The sequence below is a fragment of the Prionailurus bengalensis genome, chromosome E4, assembly GCF_016509475.1.
Source record: "Prionailurus bengalensis isolate Pbe53 chromosome E4, Fcat_Pben_1.1_paternal_pri, whole genome shotgun sequence".
NCBI lineage: Eukaryota > Metazoa > Chordata > Mammalia > Carnivora > Felidae > Prionailurus > Prionailurus bengalensis.
In genome coordinates this window covers 2,381,971-2,401,907 of record NC_057360.1, presented here as the reverse complement: position 1 = coordinate 2,401,907, position 19,937 = coordinate 2,381,971, and the positions used below count along the sequence as shown (strand labels likewise).

The 19,937-nt window shown below is 58.0% G+C and overlaps 1 protein-coding gene across 2 annotated transcripts in view; it reads right to left on the bottom strand.

The window, feature by feature from the left end:
* Positions 1-791: 791 nt before the first annotated feature.
* Positions 792-19,937, bottom strand: part of STUM (stum, mechanosensory transduction mediator homolog) — a 60,890-nt gene continuing 41,744 nt past the window's right edge. The window contains exons 2-4 of one of the 2 annotated variants that reach the window (XM_043569334.1): positions 13,817-13,996; positions 7,224-7,232; positions 792-6,200 (exon numbers count right to left, since the gene is read on the bottom strand). In XM_043569334.1, coding sequence (XP_043425269.1) covers positions 6,166-6,200; positions 7,224-7,232; positions 13,817-13,996 — 224 coding nt within the window. In that variant the 3' untranslated portion in view covers positions 792-6,165. The remainder of the gene's footprint in view (positions 6,201-7,223; positions 7,233-13,816; positions 13,997-19,937) is intronic. The other variant, XM_043569335.1, reaches the window with a different exon arrangement.

The following is a 19,937-nucleotide window of genomic DNA, read 5'->3' as shown; positions in this document are numbered from 1 at the left end:
TCACGGACTGATGGGACTTTGAAGCAGTCCCGTCCGACAGGCCAGAGAAGCCCCAGCACGCGACACCTGGAGACTCGCCTTCCCCGGTGCCGGGCGCTGCCTGCGACTCTACAGACGAGGCATTCCAGAATCCCCTCCTGCTCCCAGTGCACCTGACTCACGGCGTGAGGGACGGCGAGGGCCGCTCGCTCCCCAGGACAGCTCTGTCGCTGAGCCCTTAGCGTCAGCTCACAGATCTGGGGCCTGCCCGTCAGGGGCTTTCTGAATCCCGGTTTGTTCGTCCACTTGCTCCTCTTCGTCCACAAACTCGATAAGCTCTCCAGGCCTTGACCCCCGTCGGTGAAGAAAATGCCGGCGGGGCCCTGGACCGTGCCCTGCCCTTCCTCCCAGGTAGTTCGACCGGTCCCTTGTTAGGGCTGAACAGCTCATTAGAAGTGCTCCTAACCGCTTCCGAACACGCCCCCGAACGTCTACGTCACACACGTTTCCCCCACCAGGCGTCTACAGGGATGAATCCCATCTGTACCTTATTCCTGGCGATCCCGGGGGCGGGGGGAAGGGGGGGGGCGATGCCCAGGGTGGCGGGTGAATTCCCAGTTCCAAAGGGATCGGATCACCAAAGATCTACCCCCAGAAGAAGGGGAGGGTGGGAAACGAAGCCCTGCCCTCGGAAGGACAGCCAGCCTTCGTGCCGAGAGAACAGCATTGGCAGGTTTGTCGGAGCGAGCGCGGGAGGCGCTGGGGACCAAGTCTGGGTCCATCCAGCCGGAAAAACGAGAGCACACAGGGGGTTGAGAAGCCACCAGAAAGGTCACATGAACGTTTATTACATAGAAAAGAGAAACAGGAAGAAAAAGTGTCTAAAGTTGTATTTCCAGGATTTAAAAAAACACAGATTTGGAATGCCAAACGATTGCCATGCTTTGTGTATTTATAATAGGAATATATAAATATGTACACGGGGCTATGTACACAGGTTCCTAGCGTCATGCACGCTGTCTGCCATGACGTATACGGCATGGCGTTTGGGCTGTGACTTCTGAAGCTGGCGGGGCGCTGGGGAAGTCGGGGCCCTGCTCGGCGCCTCGAGGGGCGCGGGGCCCCGGGCAGCAGAGGGGCCCCGGGCAGTGGCGGGCGGGCCTGCCGAGGGCTCCGTCCTGAGGACACTGGGAAGGCAAAGCTGCAGGCCTGGGCCCCAGGCTGCAAGTCTGGAAGCTTCCCCAGGTCCCCAACCTGAGACTTTCTCCCTCTCGTAGAACCGAGGAAGGCTCCCGTCCACGGAGTGTGCCGGAAAACCCCCTTGGCAGGCTCGGAGGACCCCAAGGGAAGTGGCCGCGGGCGGGGTGAAGCCGCTGTGGGTCTAGGCAGGAGTAGAAAGAAAGAGCCCTGGGAGACCGGGCAGCGGGTCTTGCCAGAGAACCACGGACACGTACAGGGATTCGCTTAACAGAAGGAAGAGAGACCCAAACAGTCAATCACGGGTCAAAAACTCCAAGTCTCAACACAACACTCGTCCAAATAGAAATTCGGCTAATATGCACACACCCAGGCTTGTGTTTATGTATGTTGTTTAAAAAAGTTTGGCACCAGCTACGACAGGCCTATCACTCGGCCTGTGCAGAGGGCCAGCCAAGTGCTCCCACGGGGTGCCCGGGCCAGTTACGGCCACCATCGCCTGCTCCCCGGTGGGGACGCCCAGACAGGCGCTGACCCAGAAGGCGGGGTGGGCCTGACCTCCGTCCCCTTCTCTCCCCGCTGCGTCCCGTCCTGGGGCCGGTGGGAGGGTTGTGGGAAAAGGAGCCTCAGAGGAGAGGACCGTCTAGCCCCAGAAGGGCCCAGAAAGGGCTCACGGTCCCCGCCGCTCGGGGCAGACCCACGCTGTCCCTCCCACAAGCCAGGCGTGGGTTTGGTGGGTGGGGGTATTGAGCCAAGGGTCCCCAGGAGGAAGAGCTCCAGGCGCAGGGCCCTGCAGATGATAAAGGGGAACTGCGCCCACCAGAGCCACGCCGGAGGGACGGCTCCCGGGGGGAGTGAGAGGCCCCTCTGCGGACGTGAAACACCCAGTCCTAAGTCCCCAGACAGTCCCGTCCTCACCCAGCCGCCAAAGGGGCTGTGAGCACACGCGTGTGTGCGTGGGGTGTTGCACGCGTGTGTGACAGAGCGTGCATGTGTCTGTGCGCCTCACCTACGGTGACAGTGGCCCGGGATGGATTGCGGGTGGTTGGCATTTTGGCAAATCCAGGCAGGAAGGGAGGGGCCGGGGACCAAAGCCGAGGAGAGAGACAAGCTGTACTGGAAACAGGACCCGTACTCGTGCGACCCTGTCCTCTGCCTCCCGCTGTGACAGGATCGGGACGGGACCGTGGAATCGAGGGTCGCCCGGGCTGGGCTCGTCGTCCTCCAGGCCCTTGGCTCAGAGAGAAAAGGGACCGACCGGCGTTGGCTGCCCAGCCCCCCCTTGTCCCCAGCCTACAGATGGTCAAACGGAGGCACGAGCCGGGAGGCACGGAAGCTGGAAGTCACCCCCGAAGTGCCCCACGCATCACCACAGGGAGGGTCCCACGTGGCTTGCACGCCCGCGATCCCGTGAGCGTTCTGAAGCCCTAGGAGCCCGGCGGGTGAAGAACGCGGGAGCCCGAACATCGCCCACCTGCTCGGGCCGCTCCCGGCCTCCCCTCCCACTGCCTGGCCTCCTCGCCATCCCGACACACACGGCGCCCTCCGCGGGGAGAGGCGCCCCTCCTGCCTCCACTCACTTTGCTGTTCCCCCCGAGGGCGGGAAGGGCAGGGCGTGGCGGCCAGGGCGCCGGGAGACCCCCCCGTCAGTCCACACCAGCGTCCACGGAGTGCTCTCTGGATACAAACGCAGGGCAGGGAGCCCCGCCTTCGAGAACCGCCTGCCGCCAGCACAGGGGGGACCGGTGAGAAGAAGGAAGCCGGTCTCTGCTCAGCCCCGGGGCAGGTTCGCGGTCAGCAGCGGCTCCAGACGGCTCCCGCGCGTGCAAAGTGCAAAGTCACGGTCTCCAGGGAGGGTCACAGTGCAGCTGGGACCCACCTGCGGTCCCTCTGAGGAAAGCCCTCCGAACCAACCAGCAAGCGGGAGTAATAAATACGCTGAACAAGGTCTGCGGCCACCACCTGGGGGGCTTGGGTCTAAGTTCCGGGTCCCTAAGCGGTTGACGCGACACACACGGGCTTTCTCTGCCAATGCCACCAACGGGGTGAAAACAGCGAGTGTCGTGGCAGCCGGAGGGGCCCGGGGCGCAGGATCCAGGCAAAACCGAAGTAACCCTCGCAAACTCACCCCTCTGTGCAGGGATGGGGGTTCGGGAAGAAAGCATTTGAGACTTGCTTTTGCATTTTAAAGAGCTGAGCTGTGGCAAAAGGGACAGCCTTCCCCCTGGAGAGCCCCAGGCCTCGGGAAGGCCTTCTCTCTTCCTGGGGACTCAGCCCCGCCTTGCGCTGGCCTCAGGGCTCAGTGTTGGGATTTTCCTTCTGACGCCTGGGTCCCTGTTCTTCCCGGGCGAATGGTGACCGTGTGGCTTCCACCACTGTCTCTACGTGTCCTGCCCCTGCCCGCTGCTCCTCGGCCCTCGGGGCATCCGCATGAAGCTGAAGTCACGGCCCTGCCTCTGGGAGTGGTGGTCAGAGCGCCCGGAGCCCCCAGGCGGGGACGGCGGGGGGCCTGGTCCTCCGTGTTAGGACCGGGCAGCTCCCCCGTCGTGGGGACTGACGCACGGCTCTGGGGCCACACAGGGAAGGCATCTTGCTCCTGGTCCCTTCTTTACGCCCCCTCAAGTGCAGCCGGGGACGGGCTCCAAGGCCAGGGTGCTGCTTCTGAAGCCAGGGGCAAAGGAGCGGCTCGAGCGTGTCAGCCCCACCGTGGCCCCCGCCCCACAGAGGCCAGAAGGGTGCAGGGACCGGGGCCCGACATCCCCCGTCCCCCGCCGCTCCCACGGGGCCTGGGCCTCCCGGCCGGAGGTCCTCAGCTCTACCGCGGACTCGGAACTGAACAGTCTCCACCATGCACGGGACGCCCCCGGGTCCCGGTGGCTCCTTCTGGCCCCAGGAACTGCCGCTCAGGTCCGAGGGCCACCGCAGGGTCCTGGGTGTATCCCGTGTGCTGCGGCCTTCTCTGTGTGCCTGAGGTCCCTGCCCCAGACACCCGCGGCTGGGGGGGCATCCTGCAGAAGCGTGAGCACCGAGAGGCCGCACCTGGGGTGAGCCCGGGACCTCGGGGCCATCGCCCTGGGCTGCGTCACTTGCTCACGGGAACCCTACTTTGGAGCTGGCTGCCGTTTAACGAATCGGCTGAACTTCCAACAGCCCGAGCGGCCACTGGCCACTGGCCGTCACCTGATGACGGTGACACTCAGGCCACAGTGGGCTGCTCCCCGGTGAGGCGATCCTCACGGACTCTCTGGTTAGGAAGCAGGTGGCACTGGAGGGGAGCCTCGGAGGCGGGGGTGCCCAGGGGAATGGGCCTTCCGAGCCCTCCGAGCCCACCGAGCCCTGTAGTAGGCCGCCCCCACCGGGCTCAGGGTGACACTTGTCACCCAGGAAAACCCCGCCTGTGTCTGGACTGCCACTAAACGTGCCACGGAGACTGCTCTTTCCTCTCTGCCCCTCCGCGGCCGGAAGGCAAGATCCTCTGCTCCCAGCAGCCTCCTGGTCTCTTCCTGGCCCAGACGACGCCGTCTTCACCCACCGGAAGGTTCTGCCTTTCTGCAGAAAACCAAGCCTGGTCCCACGCGTTGAAAACACACAGGATCGCAAACACGGAAGCAGCAGCAGAGAGGCCTGGCTGGGTCAGGGGGGAAAGGACAGGAAGACGGACACAGCCAGGGGTTTAGGAAGTGCAGGCCAGCCCCGGGCGGCCACGGGAGAGGACCGGGCGTTGGTCAAAGCCAAGCGGCTGGCAGAGGGGCCGGATCGGGCCGCCTCCGACTCGGGGCTGGGGGTGGTGGGTAGGGGCTGCGGCCGGGGGGGTGGGGGGTTCCACTTCTCCACGGGGAGCCCCAGGCCCGCAAACAGCTTGGAGCCAGACCCACGGTTTAGCAATTCCCGCGAGACGAAAACGGGCATGCAGATGTCCACCTGTCACATGACCTTGGATCTCCTTTCTCTTAACCTCAGATCAACACTCGACCCGCAGTGGCCCGAACAACTTCCGTGAGCTCCTGCCCCCCTCCCCCTCCAGGATCCAACTCACAATCTTTACGCAGGTGCCGCAAAGGCCCCGACTGTCCCTTTGTGGTGGGAGGAACCCCCGTCACAACAGCAACGTCCCCGGGGACTCGTGCGCAAGAGGGGTTTCCGGAGAGAAGGGCACGACTCCTACGGGCTTTTTTGCCGCTCTGTATCCCCGAACGCTCTCGAATGCTGGGTTTCCTTCCGTCGCTTCCTGAGGCCCAAATCTGACCTGAACCAACAAGGTGACGCTATTTGGCGTTTTTATTGATCCCAATCGGCCCGACTGTTCACACTTCTCTCCGCAGAAACGGTCCTGTGCTTGACGGCGGGGAGCTGGTCCCGACTGGGCAGCAGGAAACGGGCGGTAAACGTCTCTCGTTCTTTCTCGGATCCGGGTTTTTGGAATTCCGAGACCCGTCCAGCCCCGAGGATTTCCGGAGGGCCGCGGGCCAGAAGCGGAGTTAAGTGTAACGAGAAAGCTTCTGGCCTTCGTTGGGGATTCTGGTCTGGGGGGTGGGGGGGTGGGGGTCACTGGCCTCCTTCCAGGGAAGCAAAGATCGAAACACAACCGGGCCCAGAGATTTCAGGCGTGAGGAAGGGAGTGGGCGAAGCGTGGGCTGCAGAAGGGAGAGGCAGGGCCAGGAGACGCTTAGGGGGACCCAGGGAGCCGTGCGAGGCAGGGGTGAGCCCAGGATGCCAGCTTCGCTGTCAGCAACCCTGACCCCACTCCCTACCCCGCTTGAGATGCTCGGGGCTCCCGCGTCTTTCTGGAGCAGGGGGAGGGGTGGGCAGCCTCACACCCTGCCAAGAAAAGCAGATGTGTTTTCGAAATAAATATCTTTCTAAATCGCCCCCACTTGGCGCTCCAAACCCAGGACACGGCAGAAGAGAAGACGTAAGGGTCCTTGTGCCCGCCGCTGCCTGGTGTGGCCCTCACGGACCACCCCGGAGTTCTTGGCGGCTCCTTCGGGCTCACAGCTGCTGTGGGATGCCCTGCTCCTTGTAGCCTATGAGGAAGAAGCAGAGAGACGGGGTGAGACGCTAGCTTCCTCCGGGATTTCCCCAGGAGGTGCCTGCGAACCGGAATATGTTCGTGAGGTCTTATTCTCACTGAAGTAGAAATGACTGCTATGCCTGGGGGGGGGGGGGTCCGACTTTTCCCAGGGGCATGCACTTTTTAATGGGAAACAGAAGGATGAATGGAGAGCCGTGGAGATTTGGGTTTACTGGGGGTATCGGAGAGGGGGGTGTCCGGGTGGGGGCGGTAAGGTATTCAACGTATTCAAGGTATTCAAGCCACACCCCAGAAGTCACTGCCTGGTGTGACTTCCCAGGGCAGAGCCGTGGGAGGCAGTGGCAGTGTGACAGGCACCCGGGACGTGTGGATGGACAGGAGGACGGAAAGCAAAACAGAAGACAGGACGCAAAAGACCGTCACCGCATGTGTGAGCTCAAGCAGCCGGACGTGTGGGACACAAAGGGCTCCAAGCCTTTAAAACACCGTTAATCATTTTGAGGCCGTTGGGAAAATTCAGCCACTGGAATCTGCTGAAAGGTTCCCCCCGTTAGCTGGTCACTCAGCCCCCAGAGGGAACTTCTGTGGACTTGACTGCTTTTTGTCTATTTCCCAAGTTATTCACCAATTTTGAGTCCTAATTATGGGCGGGGGGGGGGGGGGCGCAGAAATGTAGGAAAGAGAGATGTCCCAGATGACACAGGAGTGACCGTGAGTTGGCAGCTGTTGAAGCCGGTGTGGGCGCTGAGGGGCTCAGTATACCAGGCCCTCGGCTTTTGTCTATGTTTCAACGTTGTCCAAAGCAAAAAGCTAAAAATCCAAACAAAAAGAAAACAAAAGCAAAACCCGGGATACACAAAAGACGCAAAAATAAATACAAACAGATCTAAAAACCAAAAACAAAATAAAAGCCTGATGGCCAAGTTGGTGGCGGGGGGTGGGGAGCATGCGTGTTCTGGGGGCGGTGAGGCCAGTAGCGGGTTCGAGGCCGCCCATCGCCCATCGGCAGACTCACCTTGGGAAACTTGGGGGCGACACAAGATGTGAGGCCGCAGGAGGGAGCGGAGAGAAAGAAAGAGAGACAACAGGGTGAAAACAGGGTAAAAACAGAGGCCACGGGGGCTGAGGAGGAGGCTGTAGAAGGTCTGTGCCCCGGTCCAGGGACCAGCAGGTGCATGCTGGGCTGCAGGGGCTCACAGGAGGCTCCCATGGGGCCACCCCCAGCCCCACAGCTCAACCAAGCCCACTGCTCCCTCCAGGACCACCCCCTGCCCCTCACTCTCTCCTCGCCGCCCCCCATGGGCGCCTGGAGATGAATTCCAGGTGGGCCCAAGGAGAGATGCCTGCAGGACAGACTGAAGATTTGGAAGCGACCCATCCTGGCCCCAGCCTGGCTCCGCCTGAGCCACACGGTCACCCTTTATAGGGACAGGGGCCACACACAGAAAACCTAACGCCTCGGGAAAGCCCGAGGCCGGGTGGGCGGATGGCCAACAGATTTTGTCTTGTCGACTTTCCGGATCAGCGGGCAGCGGTGGTCCAAAGCCGTGTATCGAGAACACACACGACTCATCAGCAGGGAGCGTCCTGAATCTGATCCGCAGCGGCTGCCCCGGGTGCAGCGGCAGAGGGAGAGTGTCGGAGAACTGCCGAGGACGTATGGACCCGCGACCAGGACGGGCTGTCGTGGGCCGTACTTTGTCGTTATTCACATCAGCAGAGCAGCAAGCTCCTACGACCTCGGTTTTAACGTCTACTTAGATCCGGGTTTAACCTGGTGGTCCTCTTGCTGGGGGGTCTCTTGGGGGTGTGTTTGTCGGTGTCGCTCTGGACAGGGCTGTGTGAAAATCATCCCGCTCTGTTCCGACCGAGAAGTTTCCTTCTTTTTTGCGGTGAGGGGCGGGATGACCCCAGAAAGGACAGCCCCCGTCCACCTGTTGATTCGGGCGGACAAGTCAACTGCGGGTCCTCCCCTCAGAGTGTCCATCCTGGGAGGCTTCCTCCTGAAGCCAAGTCTAAAGACTCTGGCGCAAAAAGAGCATCCCCGGAGCCAGTGTGGGGACATCCAAGGAGCCGAGTGACCACAGCGAAGGCCTGGGGAGGGGTGGAAATGGGGGTTCTCGCACTGGTATCCCGTGGCCCACCCAGAGCGGCCACCCGGACATGGGAGGGGTTTCCGGCTAAGACCACAGTCTGGGGTGATGGAAAGAGAGGATGTGACCAGGTTTCCCCCCCATCTTCTTGGGGTCTGGGCGGGGGGTGGGGCTTGCAATTATGTCTGAGATACAGACCCCGCGGTCCCTGGGTTTTAAGGGTGACCCAGATAAAAATAACCAGAAAGCTCTAGGGATTATGCGCCACCTCACTTTTACTGAGACAGGCCGGTGACACGACACGTTCCGCTCTAGTGGAAGGTTTCCTTCCTAAATGCCCAAGTGCCCCGCCGGCCATCGGCACGATGGCAAAAAAGGCAGTCGAGGGGTCAGGCTTTGCCACTGAGGCTGAGGACGCTTCCCGGAGCAGACACACCTCCCAGGTTCCAACTGGGGAAGGGTCAGGAGCCTGTGGGCCGTCCCATAGGCCCCTAGGGAAGCAGCCAGTTCCCTCTGGGGAACTGTCAGCCTCGCTGCACCGCCTATGATCGATCGATCGATCGATCGCACCCTCCCCCCGAATGCCTGCGATGGCCCGCACCCTCCCCCGAGCACACAGGGGAAGGCTCCCATGGCGGGCCTGCCTCGGTCTCCGTCTCCTTGCCCACCTCCACCCTGACTTCCTGAGGGGGGCAGTGTCTGCCCTGAGAACGGCCCTCCCCAGCCTCCTGACCACTCCCCTGCTTATCCCTCCCACTGCTGGCCAGGCTTGGTGCTCCCCCCGTTTCTCTGGCTGTCCCTGTCTCCCGGGGTCTGCCTGGTTTGCCCTGACTCTGGGACCCCCTGGCAGAACAGAAACCCCACGTCTTCCCTGACCTCTGCTGCCGGACGACCTCCTTCCCGGAAGCCAGGCTGACCGATCAACCACTGGTTCTGCTGGATCCCACTCGGGCTCCGGTGCCCGCATTTTCTCTGGCGGGGTGGCCTGCCCGGTCGCTGACCCCCGGCCCCGCCTGGCCCCAGCATCTATGTGTGCCCCAGAGCCTGGACCCTCAGGGGACCCCGAACCCAGGCACAACAGTTGTTCCCGATCCTTCTAGGGCTCCTGACTTCCCCTCCTGCCTCTGCCGTCCCTACCTCTGACACTGAGAGTCGCCCCCACGAATGGTTTGCTGTGTGCAGGACACCACGAGGAGCCTGGGGTGTGAAGAGCAGGGCAAGCTGGCGCCTTGTCCTCGAGCATCCGTGGCCCAATGAGGTAGACGGGACGCGTGGAAGCAGCAAACCCGCACGGGGGCACCCGGCGACGAGTGTGGCTGCTTTAAGGCACGCGCGGTGTCTGTTGTGAGGTCTCGCTAAGGGGATTATTATTCTTTAATCCTTTCACTTTTCAGGGTGATGGAATTTTGCAAAAATAGCACAAAAACATTCCTAGGGACCCTTGAGCCATGTTCTCCCAACGTTAGCCTCACACATAAGCACGGGGCAGTTATCAGGGAAACTGTGCGATCCTCGGAATTTGTTCTGCTTCCACGAACTGGTCTCCTAATGCCCCTTGGCCATCCAAGGATCCAGAGCCCGAGCACAGACCGCACTTCGTGAACGCGTCTCTTCCGCCCAAACCGGTCCAGTCTGGAAGTTCTCCACTCTTTCCTCCTGAGCCGAAATCAAGAGTCAGGCGCTCAACGGACTGAGCCACCCGGGCGCTGCGGGAACAGCTAGTTTTAAATTGAAAAGTGTAAAAGCGAATTCCCCTCTGATACACATTAAAAGTAAAGTCGTTTCCCCTTGAAGTGATGGCCAAGGAAACTGAACAGAAGCACAAACTCAGATTTTAACGGCGGCCTTTCCTGGTTTCAAGGTCAACAACAGCCCCCCCCCCGCCCCCCCCCAGAGTGGGAACCCACCGGGGAACCCACCGCGGGGACAGACGGACAGGTGTCTTTCTCCCACCGGTGGTTTTTGTCACCAGAAAGCGTTTATCGAACATCTAGTTGCAAAAGGTTTTTTCAACTATGTTCTGCAAAGGGAAAAACTTAATCGTGACATCCAAAGGAGATCCTGAAAGTAATTAAAATTCCATATATTTCTAGACATGGAAATGCGAAACAAACAAAAAAACCTCACCAAATTTCAAACACGAACGATATCCATAAAATAATCCAAATTTTAAAAACTGCGTAAGATACATTTGAATATATTCTGTAAAGGCTCTGGGATGATGAGCCAAATGTTGCCAGGGGTTCCTTCTGAATATCTTTAAATATTTCCTTATTCGTGCTATTTTTTTTTTCACTCTCTTCCTCATTTTCTGCATTTTTTTAAATAATAATAATAAGCAGTGGTTTTACGCTTAGAGAACATTAAGCCATTTTCATTTTACTGAAAAAATTTCCCCTGAGGATGTTTTGTACTTCTGAGAAGTATTAGTCACTAAGGTTACTAACACGGTTCCACATAGAACTTTTTTTTTTTTTTAATCGCCCTGGACGTCTTTGCAAGAAAGTCGCAAATATCGGGAGGCCTGCCTGTGTTCTTACCTTGAGGGGATATTTGTGAAACCACTGGAACCACACCAAAGCGTTCTTAAATGAAACAAAATGGCTCCCTCCATGTCTCTGCAGAAAGACCCCTCGTGAAGCCTCAGTACACCTTCTCCAGCTCTGTCCAAACCACAACAGGAGACGCCTAGAGCTTAAAACACATCGTGCCATTCCGCACTCGTGAGAATTCCTTAATGCACCGAGGGAGGTCGGCCTCGTAGAGATCTCTCCTCTACTTGGCCAAAACTGTCTGCTTAGAAAGTTCAGGAAAGTCCCGGGAAAAGCAGACGTTGGGTGTTACCACCTCACCCTTCAGTCCATTTTTGGCAAGTACGGTTGTTGTTTCTTTACAAGTCATTTTGGAAGATCTCATTTTTTGTTGTAGAGCCGAACAGCGGTGAGTGGTTTTAGTTCTTTGTGTGTGTGTTGGGGGGGGGGGGATGTTATCATTTATTTACTTATTTATTTTTAATCAAAATATCTTTTTTTCCCCAGGAATAGAATAGTGATCCATCACGTCCACAGAACACCCAGTGCTCATCCCAACCAGTGTCCTCCCTAACACCCATCACATCACCCCTCAGCCCTTCTCCCCGCCCAACACCCCACCGGCAGCCCTCAGTTTGTTCTCTGTATTTAAGAGTCTCTTACGGTTGGTCTCCTGCTCTGTTTTTATATTATTTTTGCTTCCCTTTCCCTTATGTTCATCTGTTGTGTATCTTAAATGCCACACGTGAGTGAAGTCACGATATTTGTCTTTCTCTGACTTATTTCACTTAGCATGATACACTCTAGTTCCATCCACATAGTTGCAAATGGCAAGATTTCATTCTTTTTGATTGCCGAGTAATACTCCATTGTGTGTGTGTATATATATACTCCATTGTGTGTGTGTGTGTGCACACACACACACACACACTGCTTCTTTATCCATTCATCCATCGATGGACATTTGGGCTCTTTCCATACTTTGGCTCTTGTCGATAGTGCTGCTATAAACTTTGGGGGTGCATGTGCCCCTACAAATTACACATCTGTACCCCTTGGGTAAATTCCGAGCAGTGCTATTGCTGGCTCATAGGGTAGGTCTATTTTTAATTTTTTGAGGAACCTCCACACTGTTTTCCAGAGCGGCTGCACCAGTTTGCATTCCCGCCAACAGTGCAGAAGAGACCCTCTTTCTCCGCATCCTCACCAACATCTGCTGTTCCTGAGTTGTTAACGTTAGTCTGACAGGTATAAGGTGGTATCTCATTGTGGTTTTGATCTGTATTTCCCTGATGATGAGTGACGTTGAGCATTTTTTCACGTGTCAGTTGGCCATCTGGATGTCTCCTTGGAAGAAGTGTCTATTCATGTCTTTTGCCCGTTTCTTCACTGGATTATTTGTTTTTTGGCTGTTGAGTTTGATAAGTTCTTTGTAGATTTTGGATACTAACCCTTTATCTGATATGTCATTTGCAAATATCTTCTCCCAGTCTGTCGGTTGCCTTTTAGTTTTGCTGATTGTTTCCGTCGCTGTGCAGAAGCCTTTTATTTTGATGAGGTCCCAGTAGTTCATTTTGGCTTTTGTTTCCCTTGCCTCCGGAGACGTGTTGAGTAAGAAGTTGCTGCGGCCAAGATCAAAGAGGTTTTTTGCCTGCTTTCTCCTCGAGGATTTTGATGGCTTCCTGTCTTACATTGAGGTCTTTCATCCATTTTGAGTTTATTGTTGTGTATGATGTAAGAAAGTGGCCCAGGTTCATTTTTCTTTGTGTCGCTGTCCAGTTTTCCCAGCACCACTTGCTGAAGAGTCTTTTTTCCACTGCATATTCTTTCCTGTTTTGTCAAAGATTAGTTGGCCATAGGTTTGTGGGTTCATTTCTGGGTTCTCTATTCTCTTCCATTGATCTGTGTGTCTCTTTTTGTGCCAGTGTCTTGATGATGACAGCTTTGTAACACAGCTTGAAGTCCGGGATTGTGATGCCTCCTGCTTTGGTTTTCTTTTTCAAGGTTGCTTTTTCCATTTGGGGTCTTTTCTGGTTCCATACACATTTTAGGATTGTTTGTTCTAGCTCTGTGAAGAATGCTGGTGTTACTTTGATAGGGATCGCATTAAATATGTAGACTGCTCTGGGGAGTATCGACATTTTAACAATATTTGTTCTTCTAATCCAGGAGCATGGAACGTTTTTCCATTTTGGGGGGTGTGTGGTTTTCGATTTCTTTCATAAGCTTTCTATGGTTTTCAGCGTATCGATTTTTCACCTCTTCGGTTAGGTTTATCTCCAGGCATATTGCCAGGTTATTTTTTAAAGGTTCATCAAGTCATTTTTGGTAAACTTGCCCTTGTAACATTAAGCACTCGCGCAGAGCAGTTTTGTGTCTGCACCAAGTGCGGGCCAAATGATCGGCAAGGGTTCACGCAGCACAACGAACAACGCTGAGATCCCAAGGAGGAGGCAAATGGTGCTGTCCTGGCTGTCCAACGAAACAAAACACACGCCACAGTCACAGGGCATCCCGTGGGCAGAGATGCCAGGTAGGCTTTCCTTCTTTCTGGAAAACTGCAGGATGGAGACAGGGGATGCCAGGCACGGGGACCTCAGCTCACGCGGGCCACGCCCCGGCCACTCAGGGTCCTCGGGGGCTGCTTCCTTGATAAAGAGGAGGCCGATGCGTCTGAGCTGATGAGCAGCTCTGTCTTTCTTGCTCATGCCCTCTGGCTCGGGTCTCTGCCTGTCTGCACTCAGGATTCCCTGCAGGCATTGGGCCGGGCGCGTGGGGAGGGTCCCCTGTGCCAGGGGGCTGCAGACTCCAGTGACGAGGAGACCCGTGAGCCCTCCTGAGCACCGGGCTCCAGGGAGGGGCGGGCCTGCTTGCAAAGCGCCAACACCCCGCAGGATCACAGCCGCCCAGACCATTCGGCGCCTGCCCCGTCCCCCGAATCCCGGCCCCCGCCCCAGAAAGCAGGGCGCTGGCGGGCTACTCACTGGCGAGGATGACCATGTCCATGCCCCAGAAGATGCTCATGATCCAGCCCACCATGACGATGGCCGTGAGGGTCTGGATGAGGGCCGCCGCGATGTTCAGCCAGAAGACGCAGCACACGTGCCTGTCCGGGAGGTCGGTGCGGGCTCCGCAGAGGACGGCGAAGGCCGAGACGAACGTCCCTGTGAGAGGCCAGAGGGGACAGCTTTCGGAGGGTGCCGGGGACACGGTGGCCTGCGTGCTGATGGCCGGCCAGGGGCCCAGCTGCCCAACCCCCCAGGAGCTCGGAGAGGAGCGGCTGGCATCTAGCACCTTGCCACTCTGGCCCGGCCAGCCTCTTAGCCCCACGCCGGTGAGGCCCATGTGGCAGCCTGAGGGGGCGCACGGTCCTGGGGCCACGACGAGCCGTCCCTGCAAGTGGGGGAGGGGACGGGGAGCCTGAGATTTACCGAACATCCACAGGCACACAGAGCAAGGTTGTGCATGTGTCCAGGGCCCTTACCGGGTAGGACTTCCCAGGTCCCTACGGGAAATGTCGCGACGCAGCTGTCACTTGCCTGGAGCCAGGCTGCCTTCCTACTGGGCCCTGGGCCTCGCGGCAGCCCACAGTAGGACGAGTGGCCGTCCCCTGTCTGCAGCAGCCACCACAACCTCAGCGGCTTCGAGCAGCGGGTACCACCCTCTTACAGCTCGGGAGGTCGCGAGTCTGGAACGTCCTCAGGGCTGGGTCCTTCCGGAGGCTCTTCGGCTGCCGCGTTTATGGGCTCCCGGCCCCTCCCGCACCAGCCCAGCCAGCGCCCACATCCCTCCTCTGCGACCCCTGCTCCCACACCCCACACCTTCACGTCTCTCCCTGACTCTGACCCTCCCGCCTCCCTCCTGTAAGACCCCTGTGATGACGCTGGGCCCACCCGATCAGCCAGAGAGACACCCCCCTGTCGCAAGGTCCTTCCCATAGTCACGTCTGCAGAGCCCCCTACGCTGCGGAAGGGAACGTTTTCCAAGGCTCTGGGGGTCAGGGTGTGCACATCTCTGGGGGGCATCATTCCGCCTTCCATGCTAAGCAGGTGTCAGCCAGGAGTCCCTCGAGCTTTGACACCTGGTGTCCTGCCCCCTGCCCTGAGAGACTGCCCCCCCCCGAGAGACTGCCCCTCCCCCCAGAGACTGCCCCCCCAGGGCCAGTGATGGACTTTCATCTGCAAACCAACCAGTCCACAGCCCACACGCCAATCCCCTCCTTCACGGGCTCTCACACTCCGGGCCACCAGGTTCATACCCAACACGGAGCCCAAAGCGGGGCTCGATCCCATGACCCCGGGATCATGACCTGAGCCAAATTCAAGAGTTGGATGTGCAACTGACTGAGCCGCCCAGGCCCCCCTAAAACCTAGGGGGCGTCTTTAAAGGGGCTGCCGACTCCCACTGCCTCGCAGGCGGGGGTGACGTGCCATAGCAGGTCCAGATGAGAGAGCAGGCCATTCTGGAAACGAGCCAGGAGACCGGTGAGCTCCCTCACCCCCCTCCTCCTCACGGTTCCCACGCCTCGGGGAAGCTACCCCGGGGACCCATTTCCTCCCTCTCTGCACCCTGGCTTCTGGCCCGTCCCTGCCCAATCTCGGTGGCCCCCGCTGGCTTCCCGAGGTGGCCTTTCCCACGGGCCCACCCCTTGGTGCCTCAGATCCAAGGCTGACCCCTGAGTCCACGTGCTGATTCCTGATCCCGACCCCTACCCACCCTCCTCCTCTTAACAACTGCCACCGACTGTGTTTCTGCCGCCTGAAGGGCTGACAGTCCCTCTGGGACCCCAGGTGGCATCCCATTCACCTTACTGTCCCCAGCCCCCAGCGCAGCCACCTGAATACGGGAGGTGGAATTCGAGGGTCCAAATGCACCCAGCGTCCCGTGTGTGTCAGACCACCTGCATCGCACCTGCTCTGTGTGCTAAACCTGCAGACGCCTGGAGGGAGTGATGTCACCAAGACGGCACCAGAGGTCCTTGCTGACGTCACTGCCCTTCCCCAAAAGGAGAGCCAACAAGTATTCATGAGCAAAACACCACCGATGACTCCAAGAACGGGGGCGGTGAGGCGAGAGCACCCTCACACCGCAGAGACCAACACAGGCCACGCCGGACGGACAAGAGCTGCGGCTACACCCTGACCCCCAGCCCCTTCCCCGGGCCAGCGCGCCACCACCAGAGGTCCCCCCCCCCCCGAGTCCCTTCTGGGCACCCTCCCTCTGATCTCCTTCCATAGGACTGCAGGCACATCTCCGGCTCTGATGGGGGCGGGGGTGATCCAAAGCACCCAGCACAGATCGGGGCACGCAGGCCACACCCGCAGGGCCCACGTCGCAATCCCCAAAGCCGGTGACACACGCTCACCAGGGGTCGGTGCAGAATCAGATCTGCCTGCTCTGGATCCCCAAACAAAGGATTCTGCCGGCCTTACAGCCCGGCTTGCCCAGGGAGGGAGCTGCGTCCCAGCCCCACATGCTGTGCAGGGGACTTCCCAGCCACTTGGAACACCCCGAAACCCTCCAGGCCAGAGGCTGGGCAGGCTAATCACCCCGGGGGGCAAAGCCAGTCCCAACTGGAGGGTTTCCCTGCTGCGCATAGGCAAGAGGATTAATCCACAGCCAACCCCAAGGCCAGCTCCCAGCCTCTCCCAATGGAAGGTGTGTTTGGAAAATTGAGAGTTGCTCTAAGCTGCCCTCCCTAGCCCCACCTGCTGCCCCATCTGATGAGCCCGGCCGGAAGCTCTGTGTGGGTGCTCCCGCCGGGACAAGGGCAGGCAAAGCCAGCAGAGGGAAACCAGTGCACCTGCTCACCCAGGGAACTAGGGGCATGGCTTGGCTAGAGTTAAGACAACAAGGAATGAGTTTTACCAGCCTCAGACTGCTTCTCCCGCCACACCAGGCCAGGACACTAGTTTGTAGCCCCGCTCACTGTGGAACACGCCTCCAGCATGCCAGGCACACGGGACACTGTGCAGCCCACCCAACAGCCCCGCTTATGGCAGCACCTGGACACAGAGCACAGCCTGTGGCTCTGCCCATCTGCAAAGCAAAAGTGGTGACCTCAGCTGACCCGGGAACTCAGGGAAAGAAGAACGAAGTGGGAAGCATCACACTTCCTGATTGCAAGCCGTACTGTAAAGCTACGATCGTCAAACCAATATGGTACCGGCATAAAAACAAACAGACCAATGGGACAGAACTGAGAGCCCAGAAAGGAACCCAGGCGTAGAGAGTCAACTGCTCTTGGACAAGGGAGCCAAGAATACTTGACAGAGAGAAGACAGTCTCTTCAATAAATGGCGCTGGGATAAGTGGATATTCCCATAGAAAATAACGAGAGTAGACCCCTACCTCACACCACTCACAAAGAGTAACTTGAAATGGACCAAGAACTGAAACGTAAGACCTGAAACCAAGAAACTCCTGGAAGGAAACAGACACAGAGCTCTCTGACGTGGGGCTTGGTGATGGTTTCTTGGAGAGGACCCTTAAAGCTCAAGTAACTAATGCAAAAATAAACACGTGGGGCTACGTCCAACCAAAAGGCTTCTGCACAGCAAAGGAAACCATCGACAAAGCAAAAAGACCACCTGTGGAATGGGAGAAACTATCTGCACACCATACATCTGATAAGGGGTCAGTATCCAATATGCATAAAGAACTCCTACGACTCAATAGCAGGAAAACAAGGGCACCTGGCTGGCTCAGTCAGTTAAGCGTCCGACTCTCGGTTTTGGCTCAGGTGGCGATCTCACGGTTTCTTGGGTTCGAGCCCTGCATCGGGCTCTGCGCTGGCAATGTGGAGCCTGCTGTGGGATTCTTTCTCTCTTCCGCTCTCTCTGCCCTTCCCCCACTCCAACTGTCTTGGGGTCTCTCTCAAAATAAATAAATAAACCTAAATTAAAAAAAAATAGCAGAAAAACAAATAACTCAATTAAAAAATGGGCAAAGGCAGGGGCGCCTGGGTGGCTCCGTTGCTTAAGTGTCTGACTTTGGCTCAGGCCATGAGCTCATGAGAGCCTCACATCGGGCTCTGTACTGACAGCTCAGAGTCTGGAACCTGCCTCAGATTCTGTGTCTCCCTTTCTCTCTGCCCCTCCCCCACTCGCACTCCATGCCTCTCTCTCTCTTTCTCTCTCTCTCTTGCTCACTCTCTCAAAAATAAACATTAAAAATTTTTTTTAAAAAATGGACAAAGGACCTGAACAGACACTTCTCCCAAGAAGACAACCAGATGGCCAACAGGTACGTGAAAAGATGCTCAACACCGCCCATCACCAGGGAAATGCAAATCAAAACCACACTCAGATTCCACCTCACGCCCGTCAGAACGGCTAGAATCAAAAAGACAAGAAACAACAGGTGTGTTGGCGAGGACGTGGAGAAAAAGGGACCCCGTGCCCTGTTGGTGGGAAGGCAAACTGGTGCAGCCACTGTGGGAAACAGGAGGGAGCTTCTTCAAAGAGTTAAAAATAGAATGACCGTATGGTCCCGCATTTCCATTTTGATCCAAAGATACCTGCACCCCCACGTTCACTGCAGAATTTACCAAGCAGGTGGCCGAGATACGGAGGCAACCCACGTGTCCGTGGTGGATGAATGAAGAGCATGAGGTATACACACAATGGAATATTATTCAGCCTTAAAAAGCGAAGAAATTCTCCCATTTGTGCCAACGTGGGTGGACCTTGAAGGCACTGCGCTAAGTGAAACACGCCAGAGACAGAAAAAAGACAAATACCGCGTGATCTCATTTATATGTGGGATCTAAAACGAAACGAAAGCCGAAATCGTAGAAAACAGAGACCAGAGGAGGGGTGGGGGCAGGGGAGCCAGAGGGAGGGGTCAGAAGGTGCACACCCCAGGTCGAGGTGAGCCCTGGGGGGGCATCCGTCCAACCTGGTGATGGGAGCTGGCGCTGCTGTGGGTACGTAGGGAGGCTCAGAGTAAGTCCTGACAGCTCAGCACGGGGAGAGGAGTTTGTTCTCTCCTTGTATCGTCTCTACAGGAGAAGCTGGATGTGAGCTGAACCCCCCCCCACACACCTCCTCTCCCCCCACCCAGGCGATCACTTCACAGCAGATGTCCATCAAACCATCACGCCCCACGCCTCACGCTTACCCAGTGACGGGCGTCAGTTACTTCTCAGCAGAACTGGAAACAATGCAGATGCCTGGGTCCCCCCCCCCACACCCCCTGCCTTGGATCTGATTTTAGATCTGGGGGAGGGAGGCAGGCGAACCTGCCTTTCTAAGCAAGTTCCTCGCTCCTCGCAAATGCCCACTGAAGTGTGACAACCACGGACTTAAGATCAACCCAGGAACCGGCCCAGAGCCGGGAGACCCTCCTCTCTCAGCCAAGGACAGCTCGGCCGGGGGGGCAGAGCCTTGCTGGACCCCCCCCCTTCTGCGGGATGTGGCCGGATACACTACTCAGGTCTCACAGCGGCTCATCCAGAAACCTGACTCAGTCCCCGCCCTTGGGAGCCCCCAGATGAGTGAGCAGGCCCCTCATCCTCCACCCCACTCCCCACCCCCGCCCCGGGTGTGACCCGGTTTAGGGCACTTGAACTCCAGCCTCCTCCCGCAGGCAGGAGCAGCATGGGGTCCTGTGGGGGCAGGTGACATGGGGTGGGGGGTGCTGCTGGGGCACTGGCCAAGGGCTTGGAATGCCTGGAGAGGGCGCACGCCCCTGAGCGGAGGGAAACAGAGCTCGGCCAGCACTGGGAGCAGGAGAGTGATCTAACGGGAGCAGTGATTCAGGACAATTAATGTGTCAGCAGGTGCTGTGGGTTGCGAGTGTCCGAGACCGGAAGGCAGCGGCTGAGGAGCGATGGGGACACGGACCCAGGGCTCGGCAGTGGACACAGTATGAGACGGGGGACTTAGGGACCCTCGGGAAGCGTGCGCCCCCGGCACGTGGCGCATGGTGGGAAATGAGACGGACCCGCGTGGACAGCAGGGAAAAGAGAACGCTACAGGAACAGCAAGAGAGCAGACGCTGAACACGGGCACGTGGGGGGAAAATCAGGGAAAAATGACACAGATGCCACCCCCCCCCACATGTACGGTGCGCTAGACCGCGCTACCCTCCCCCTGCCTACCG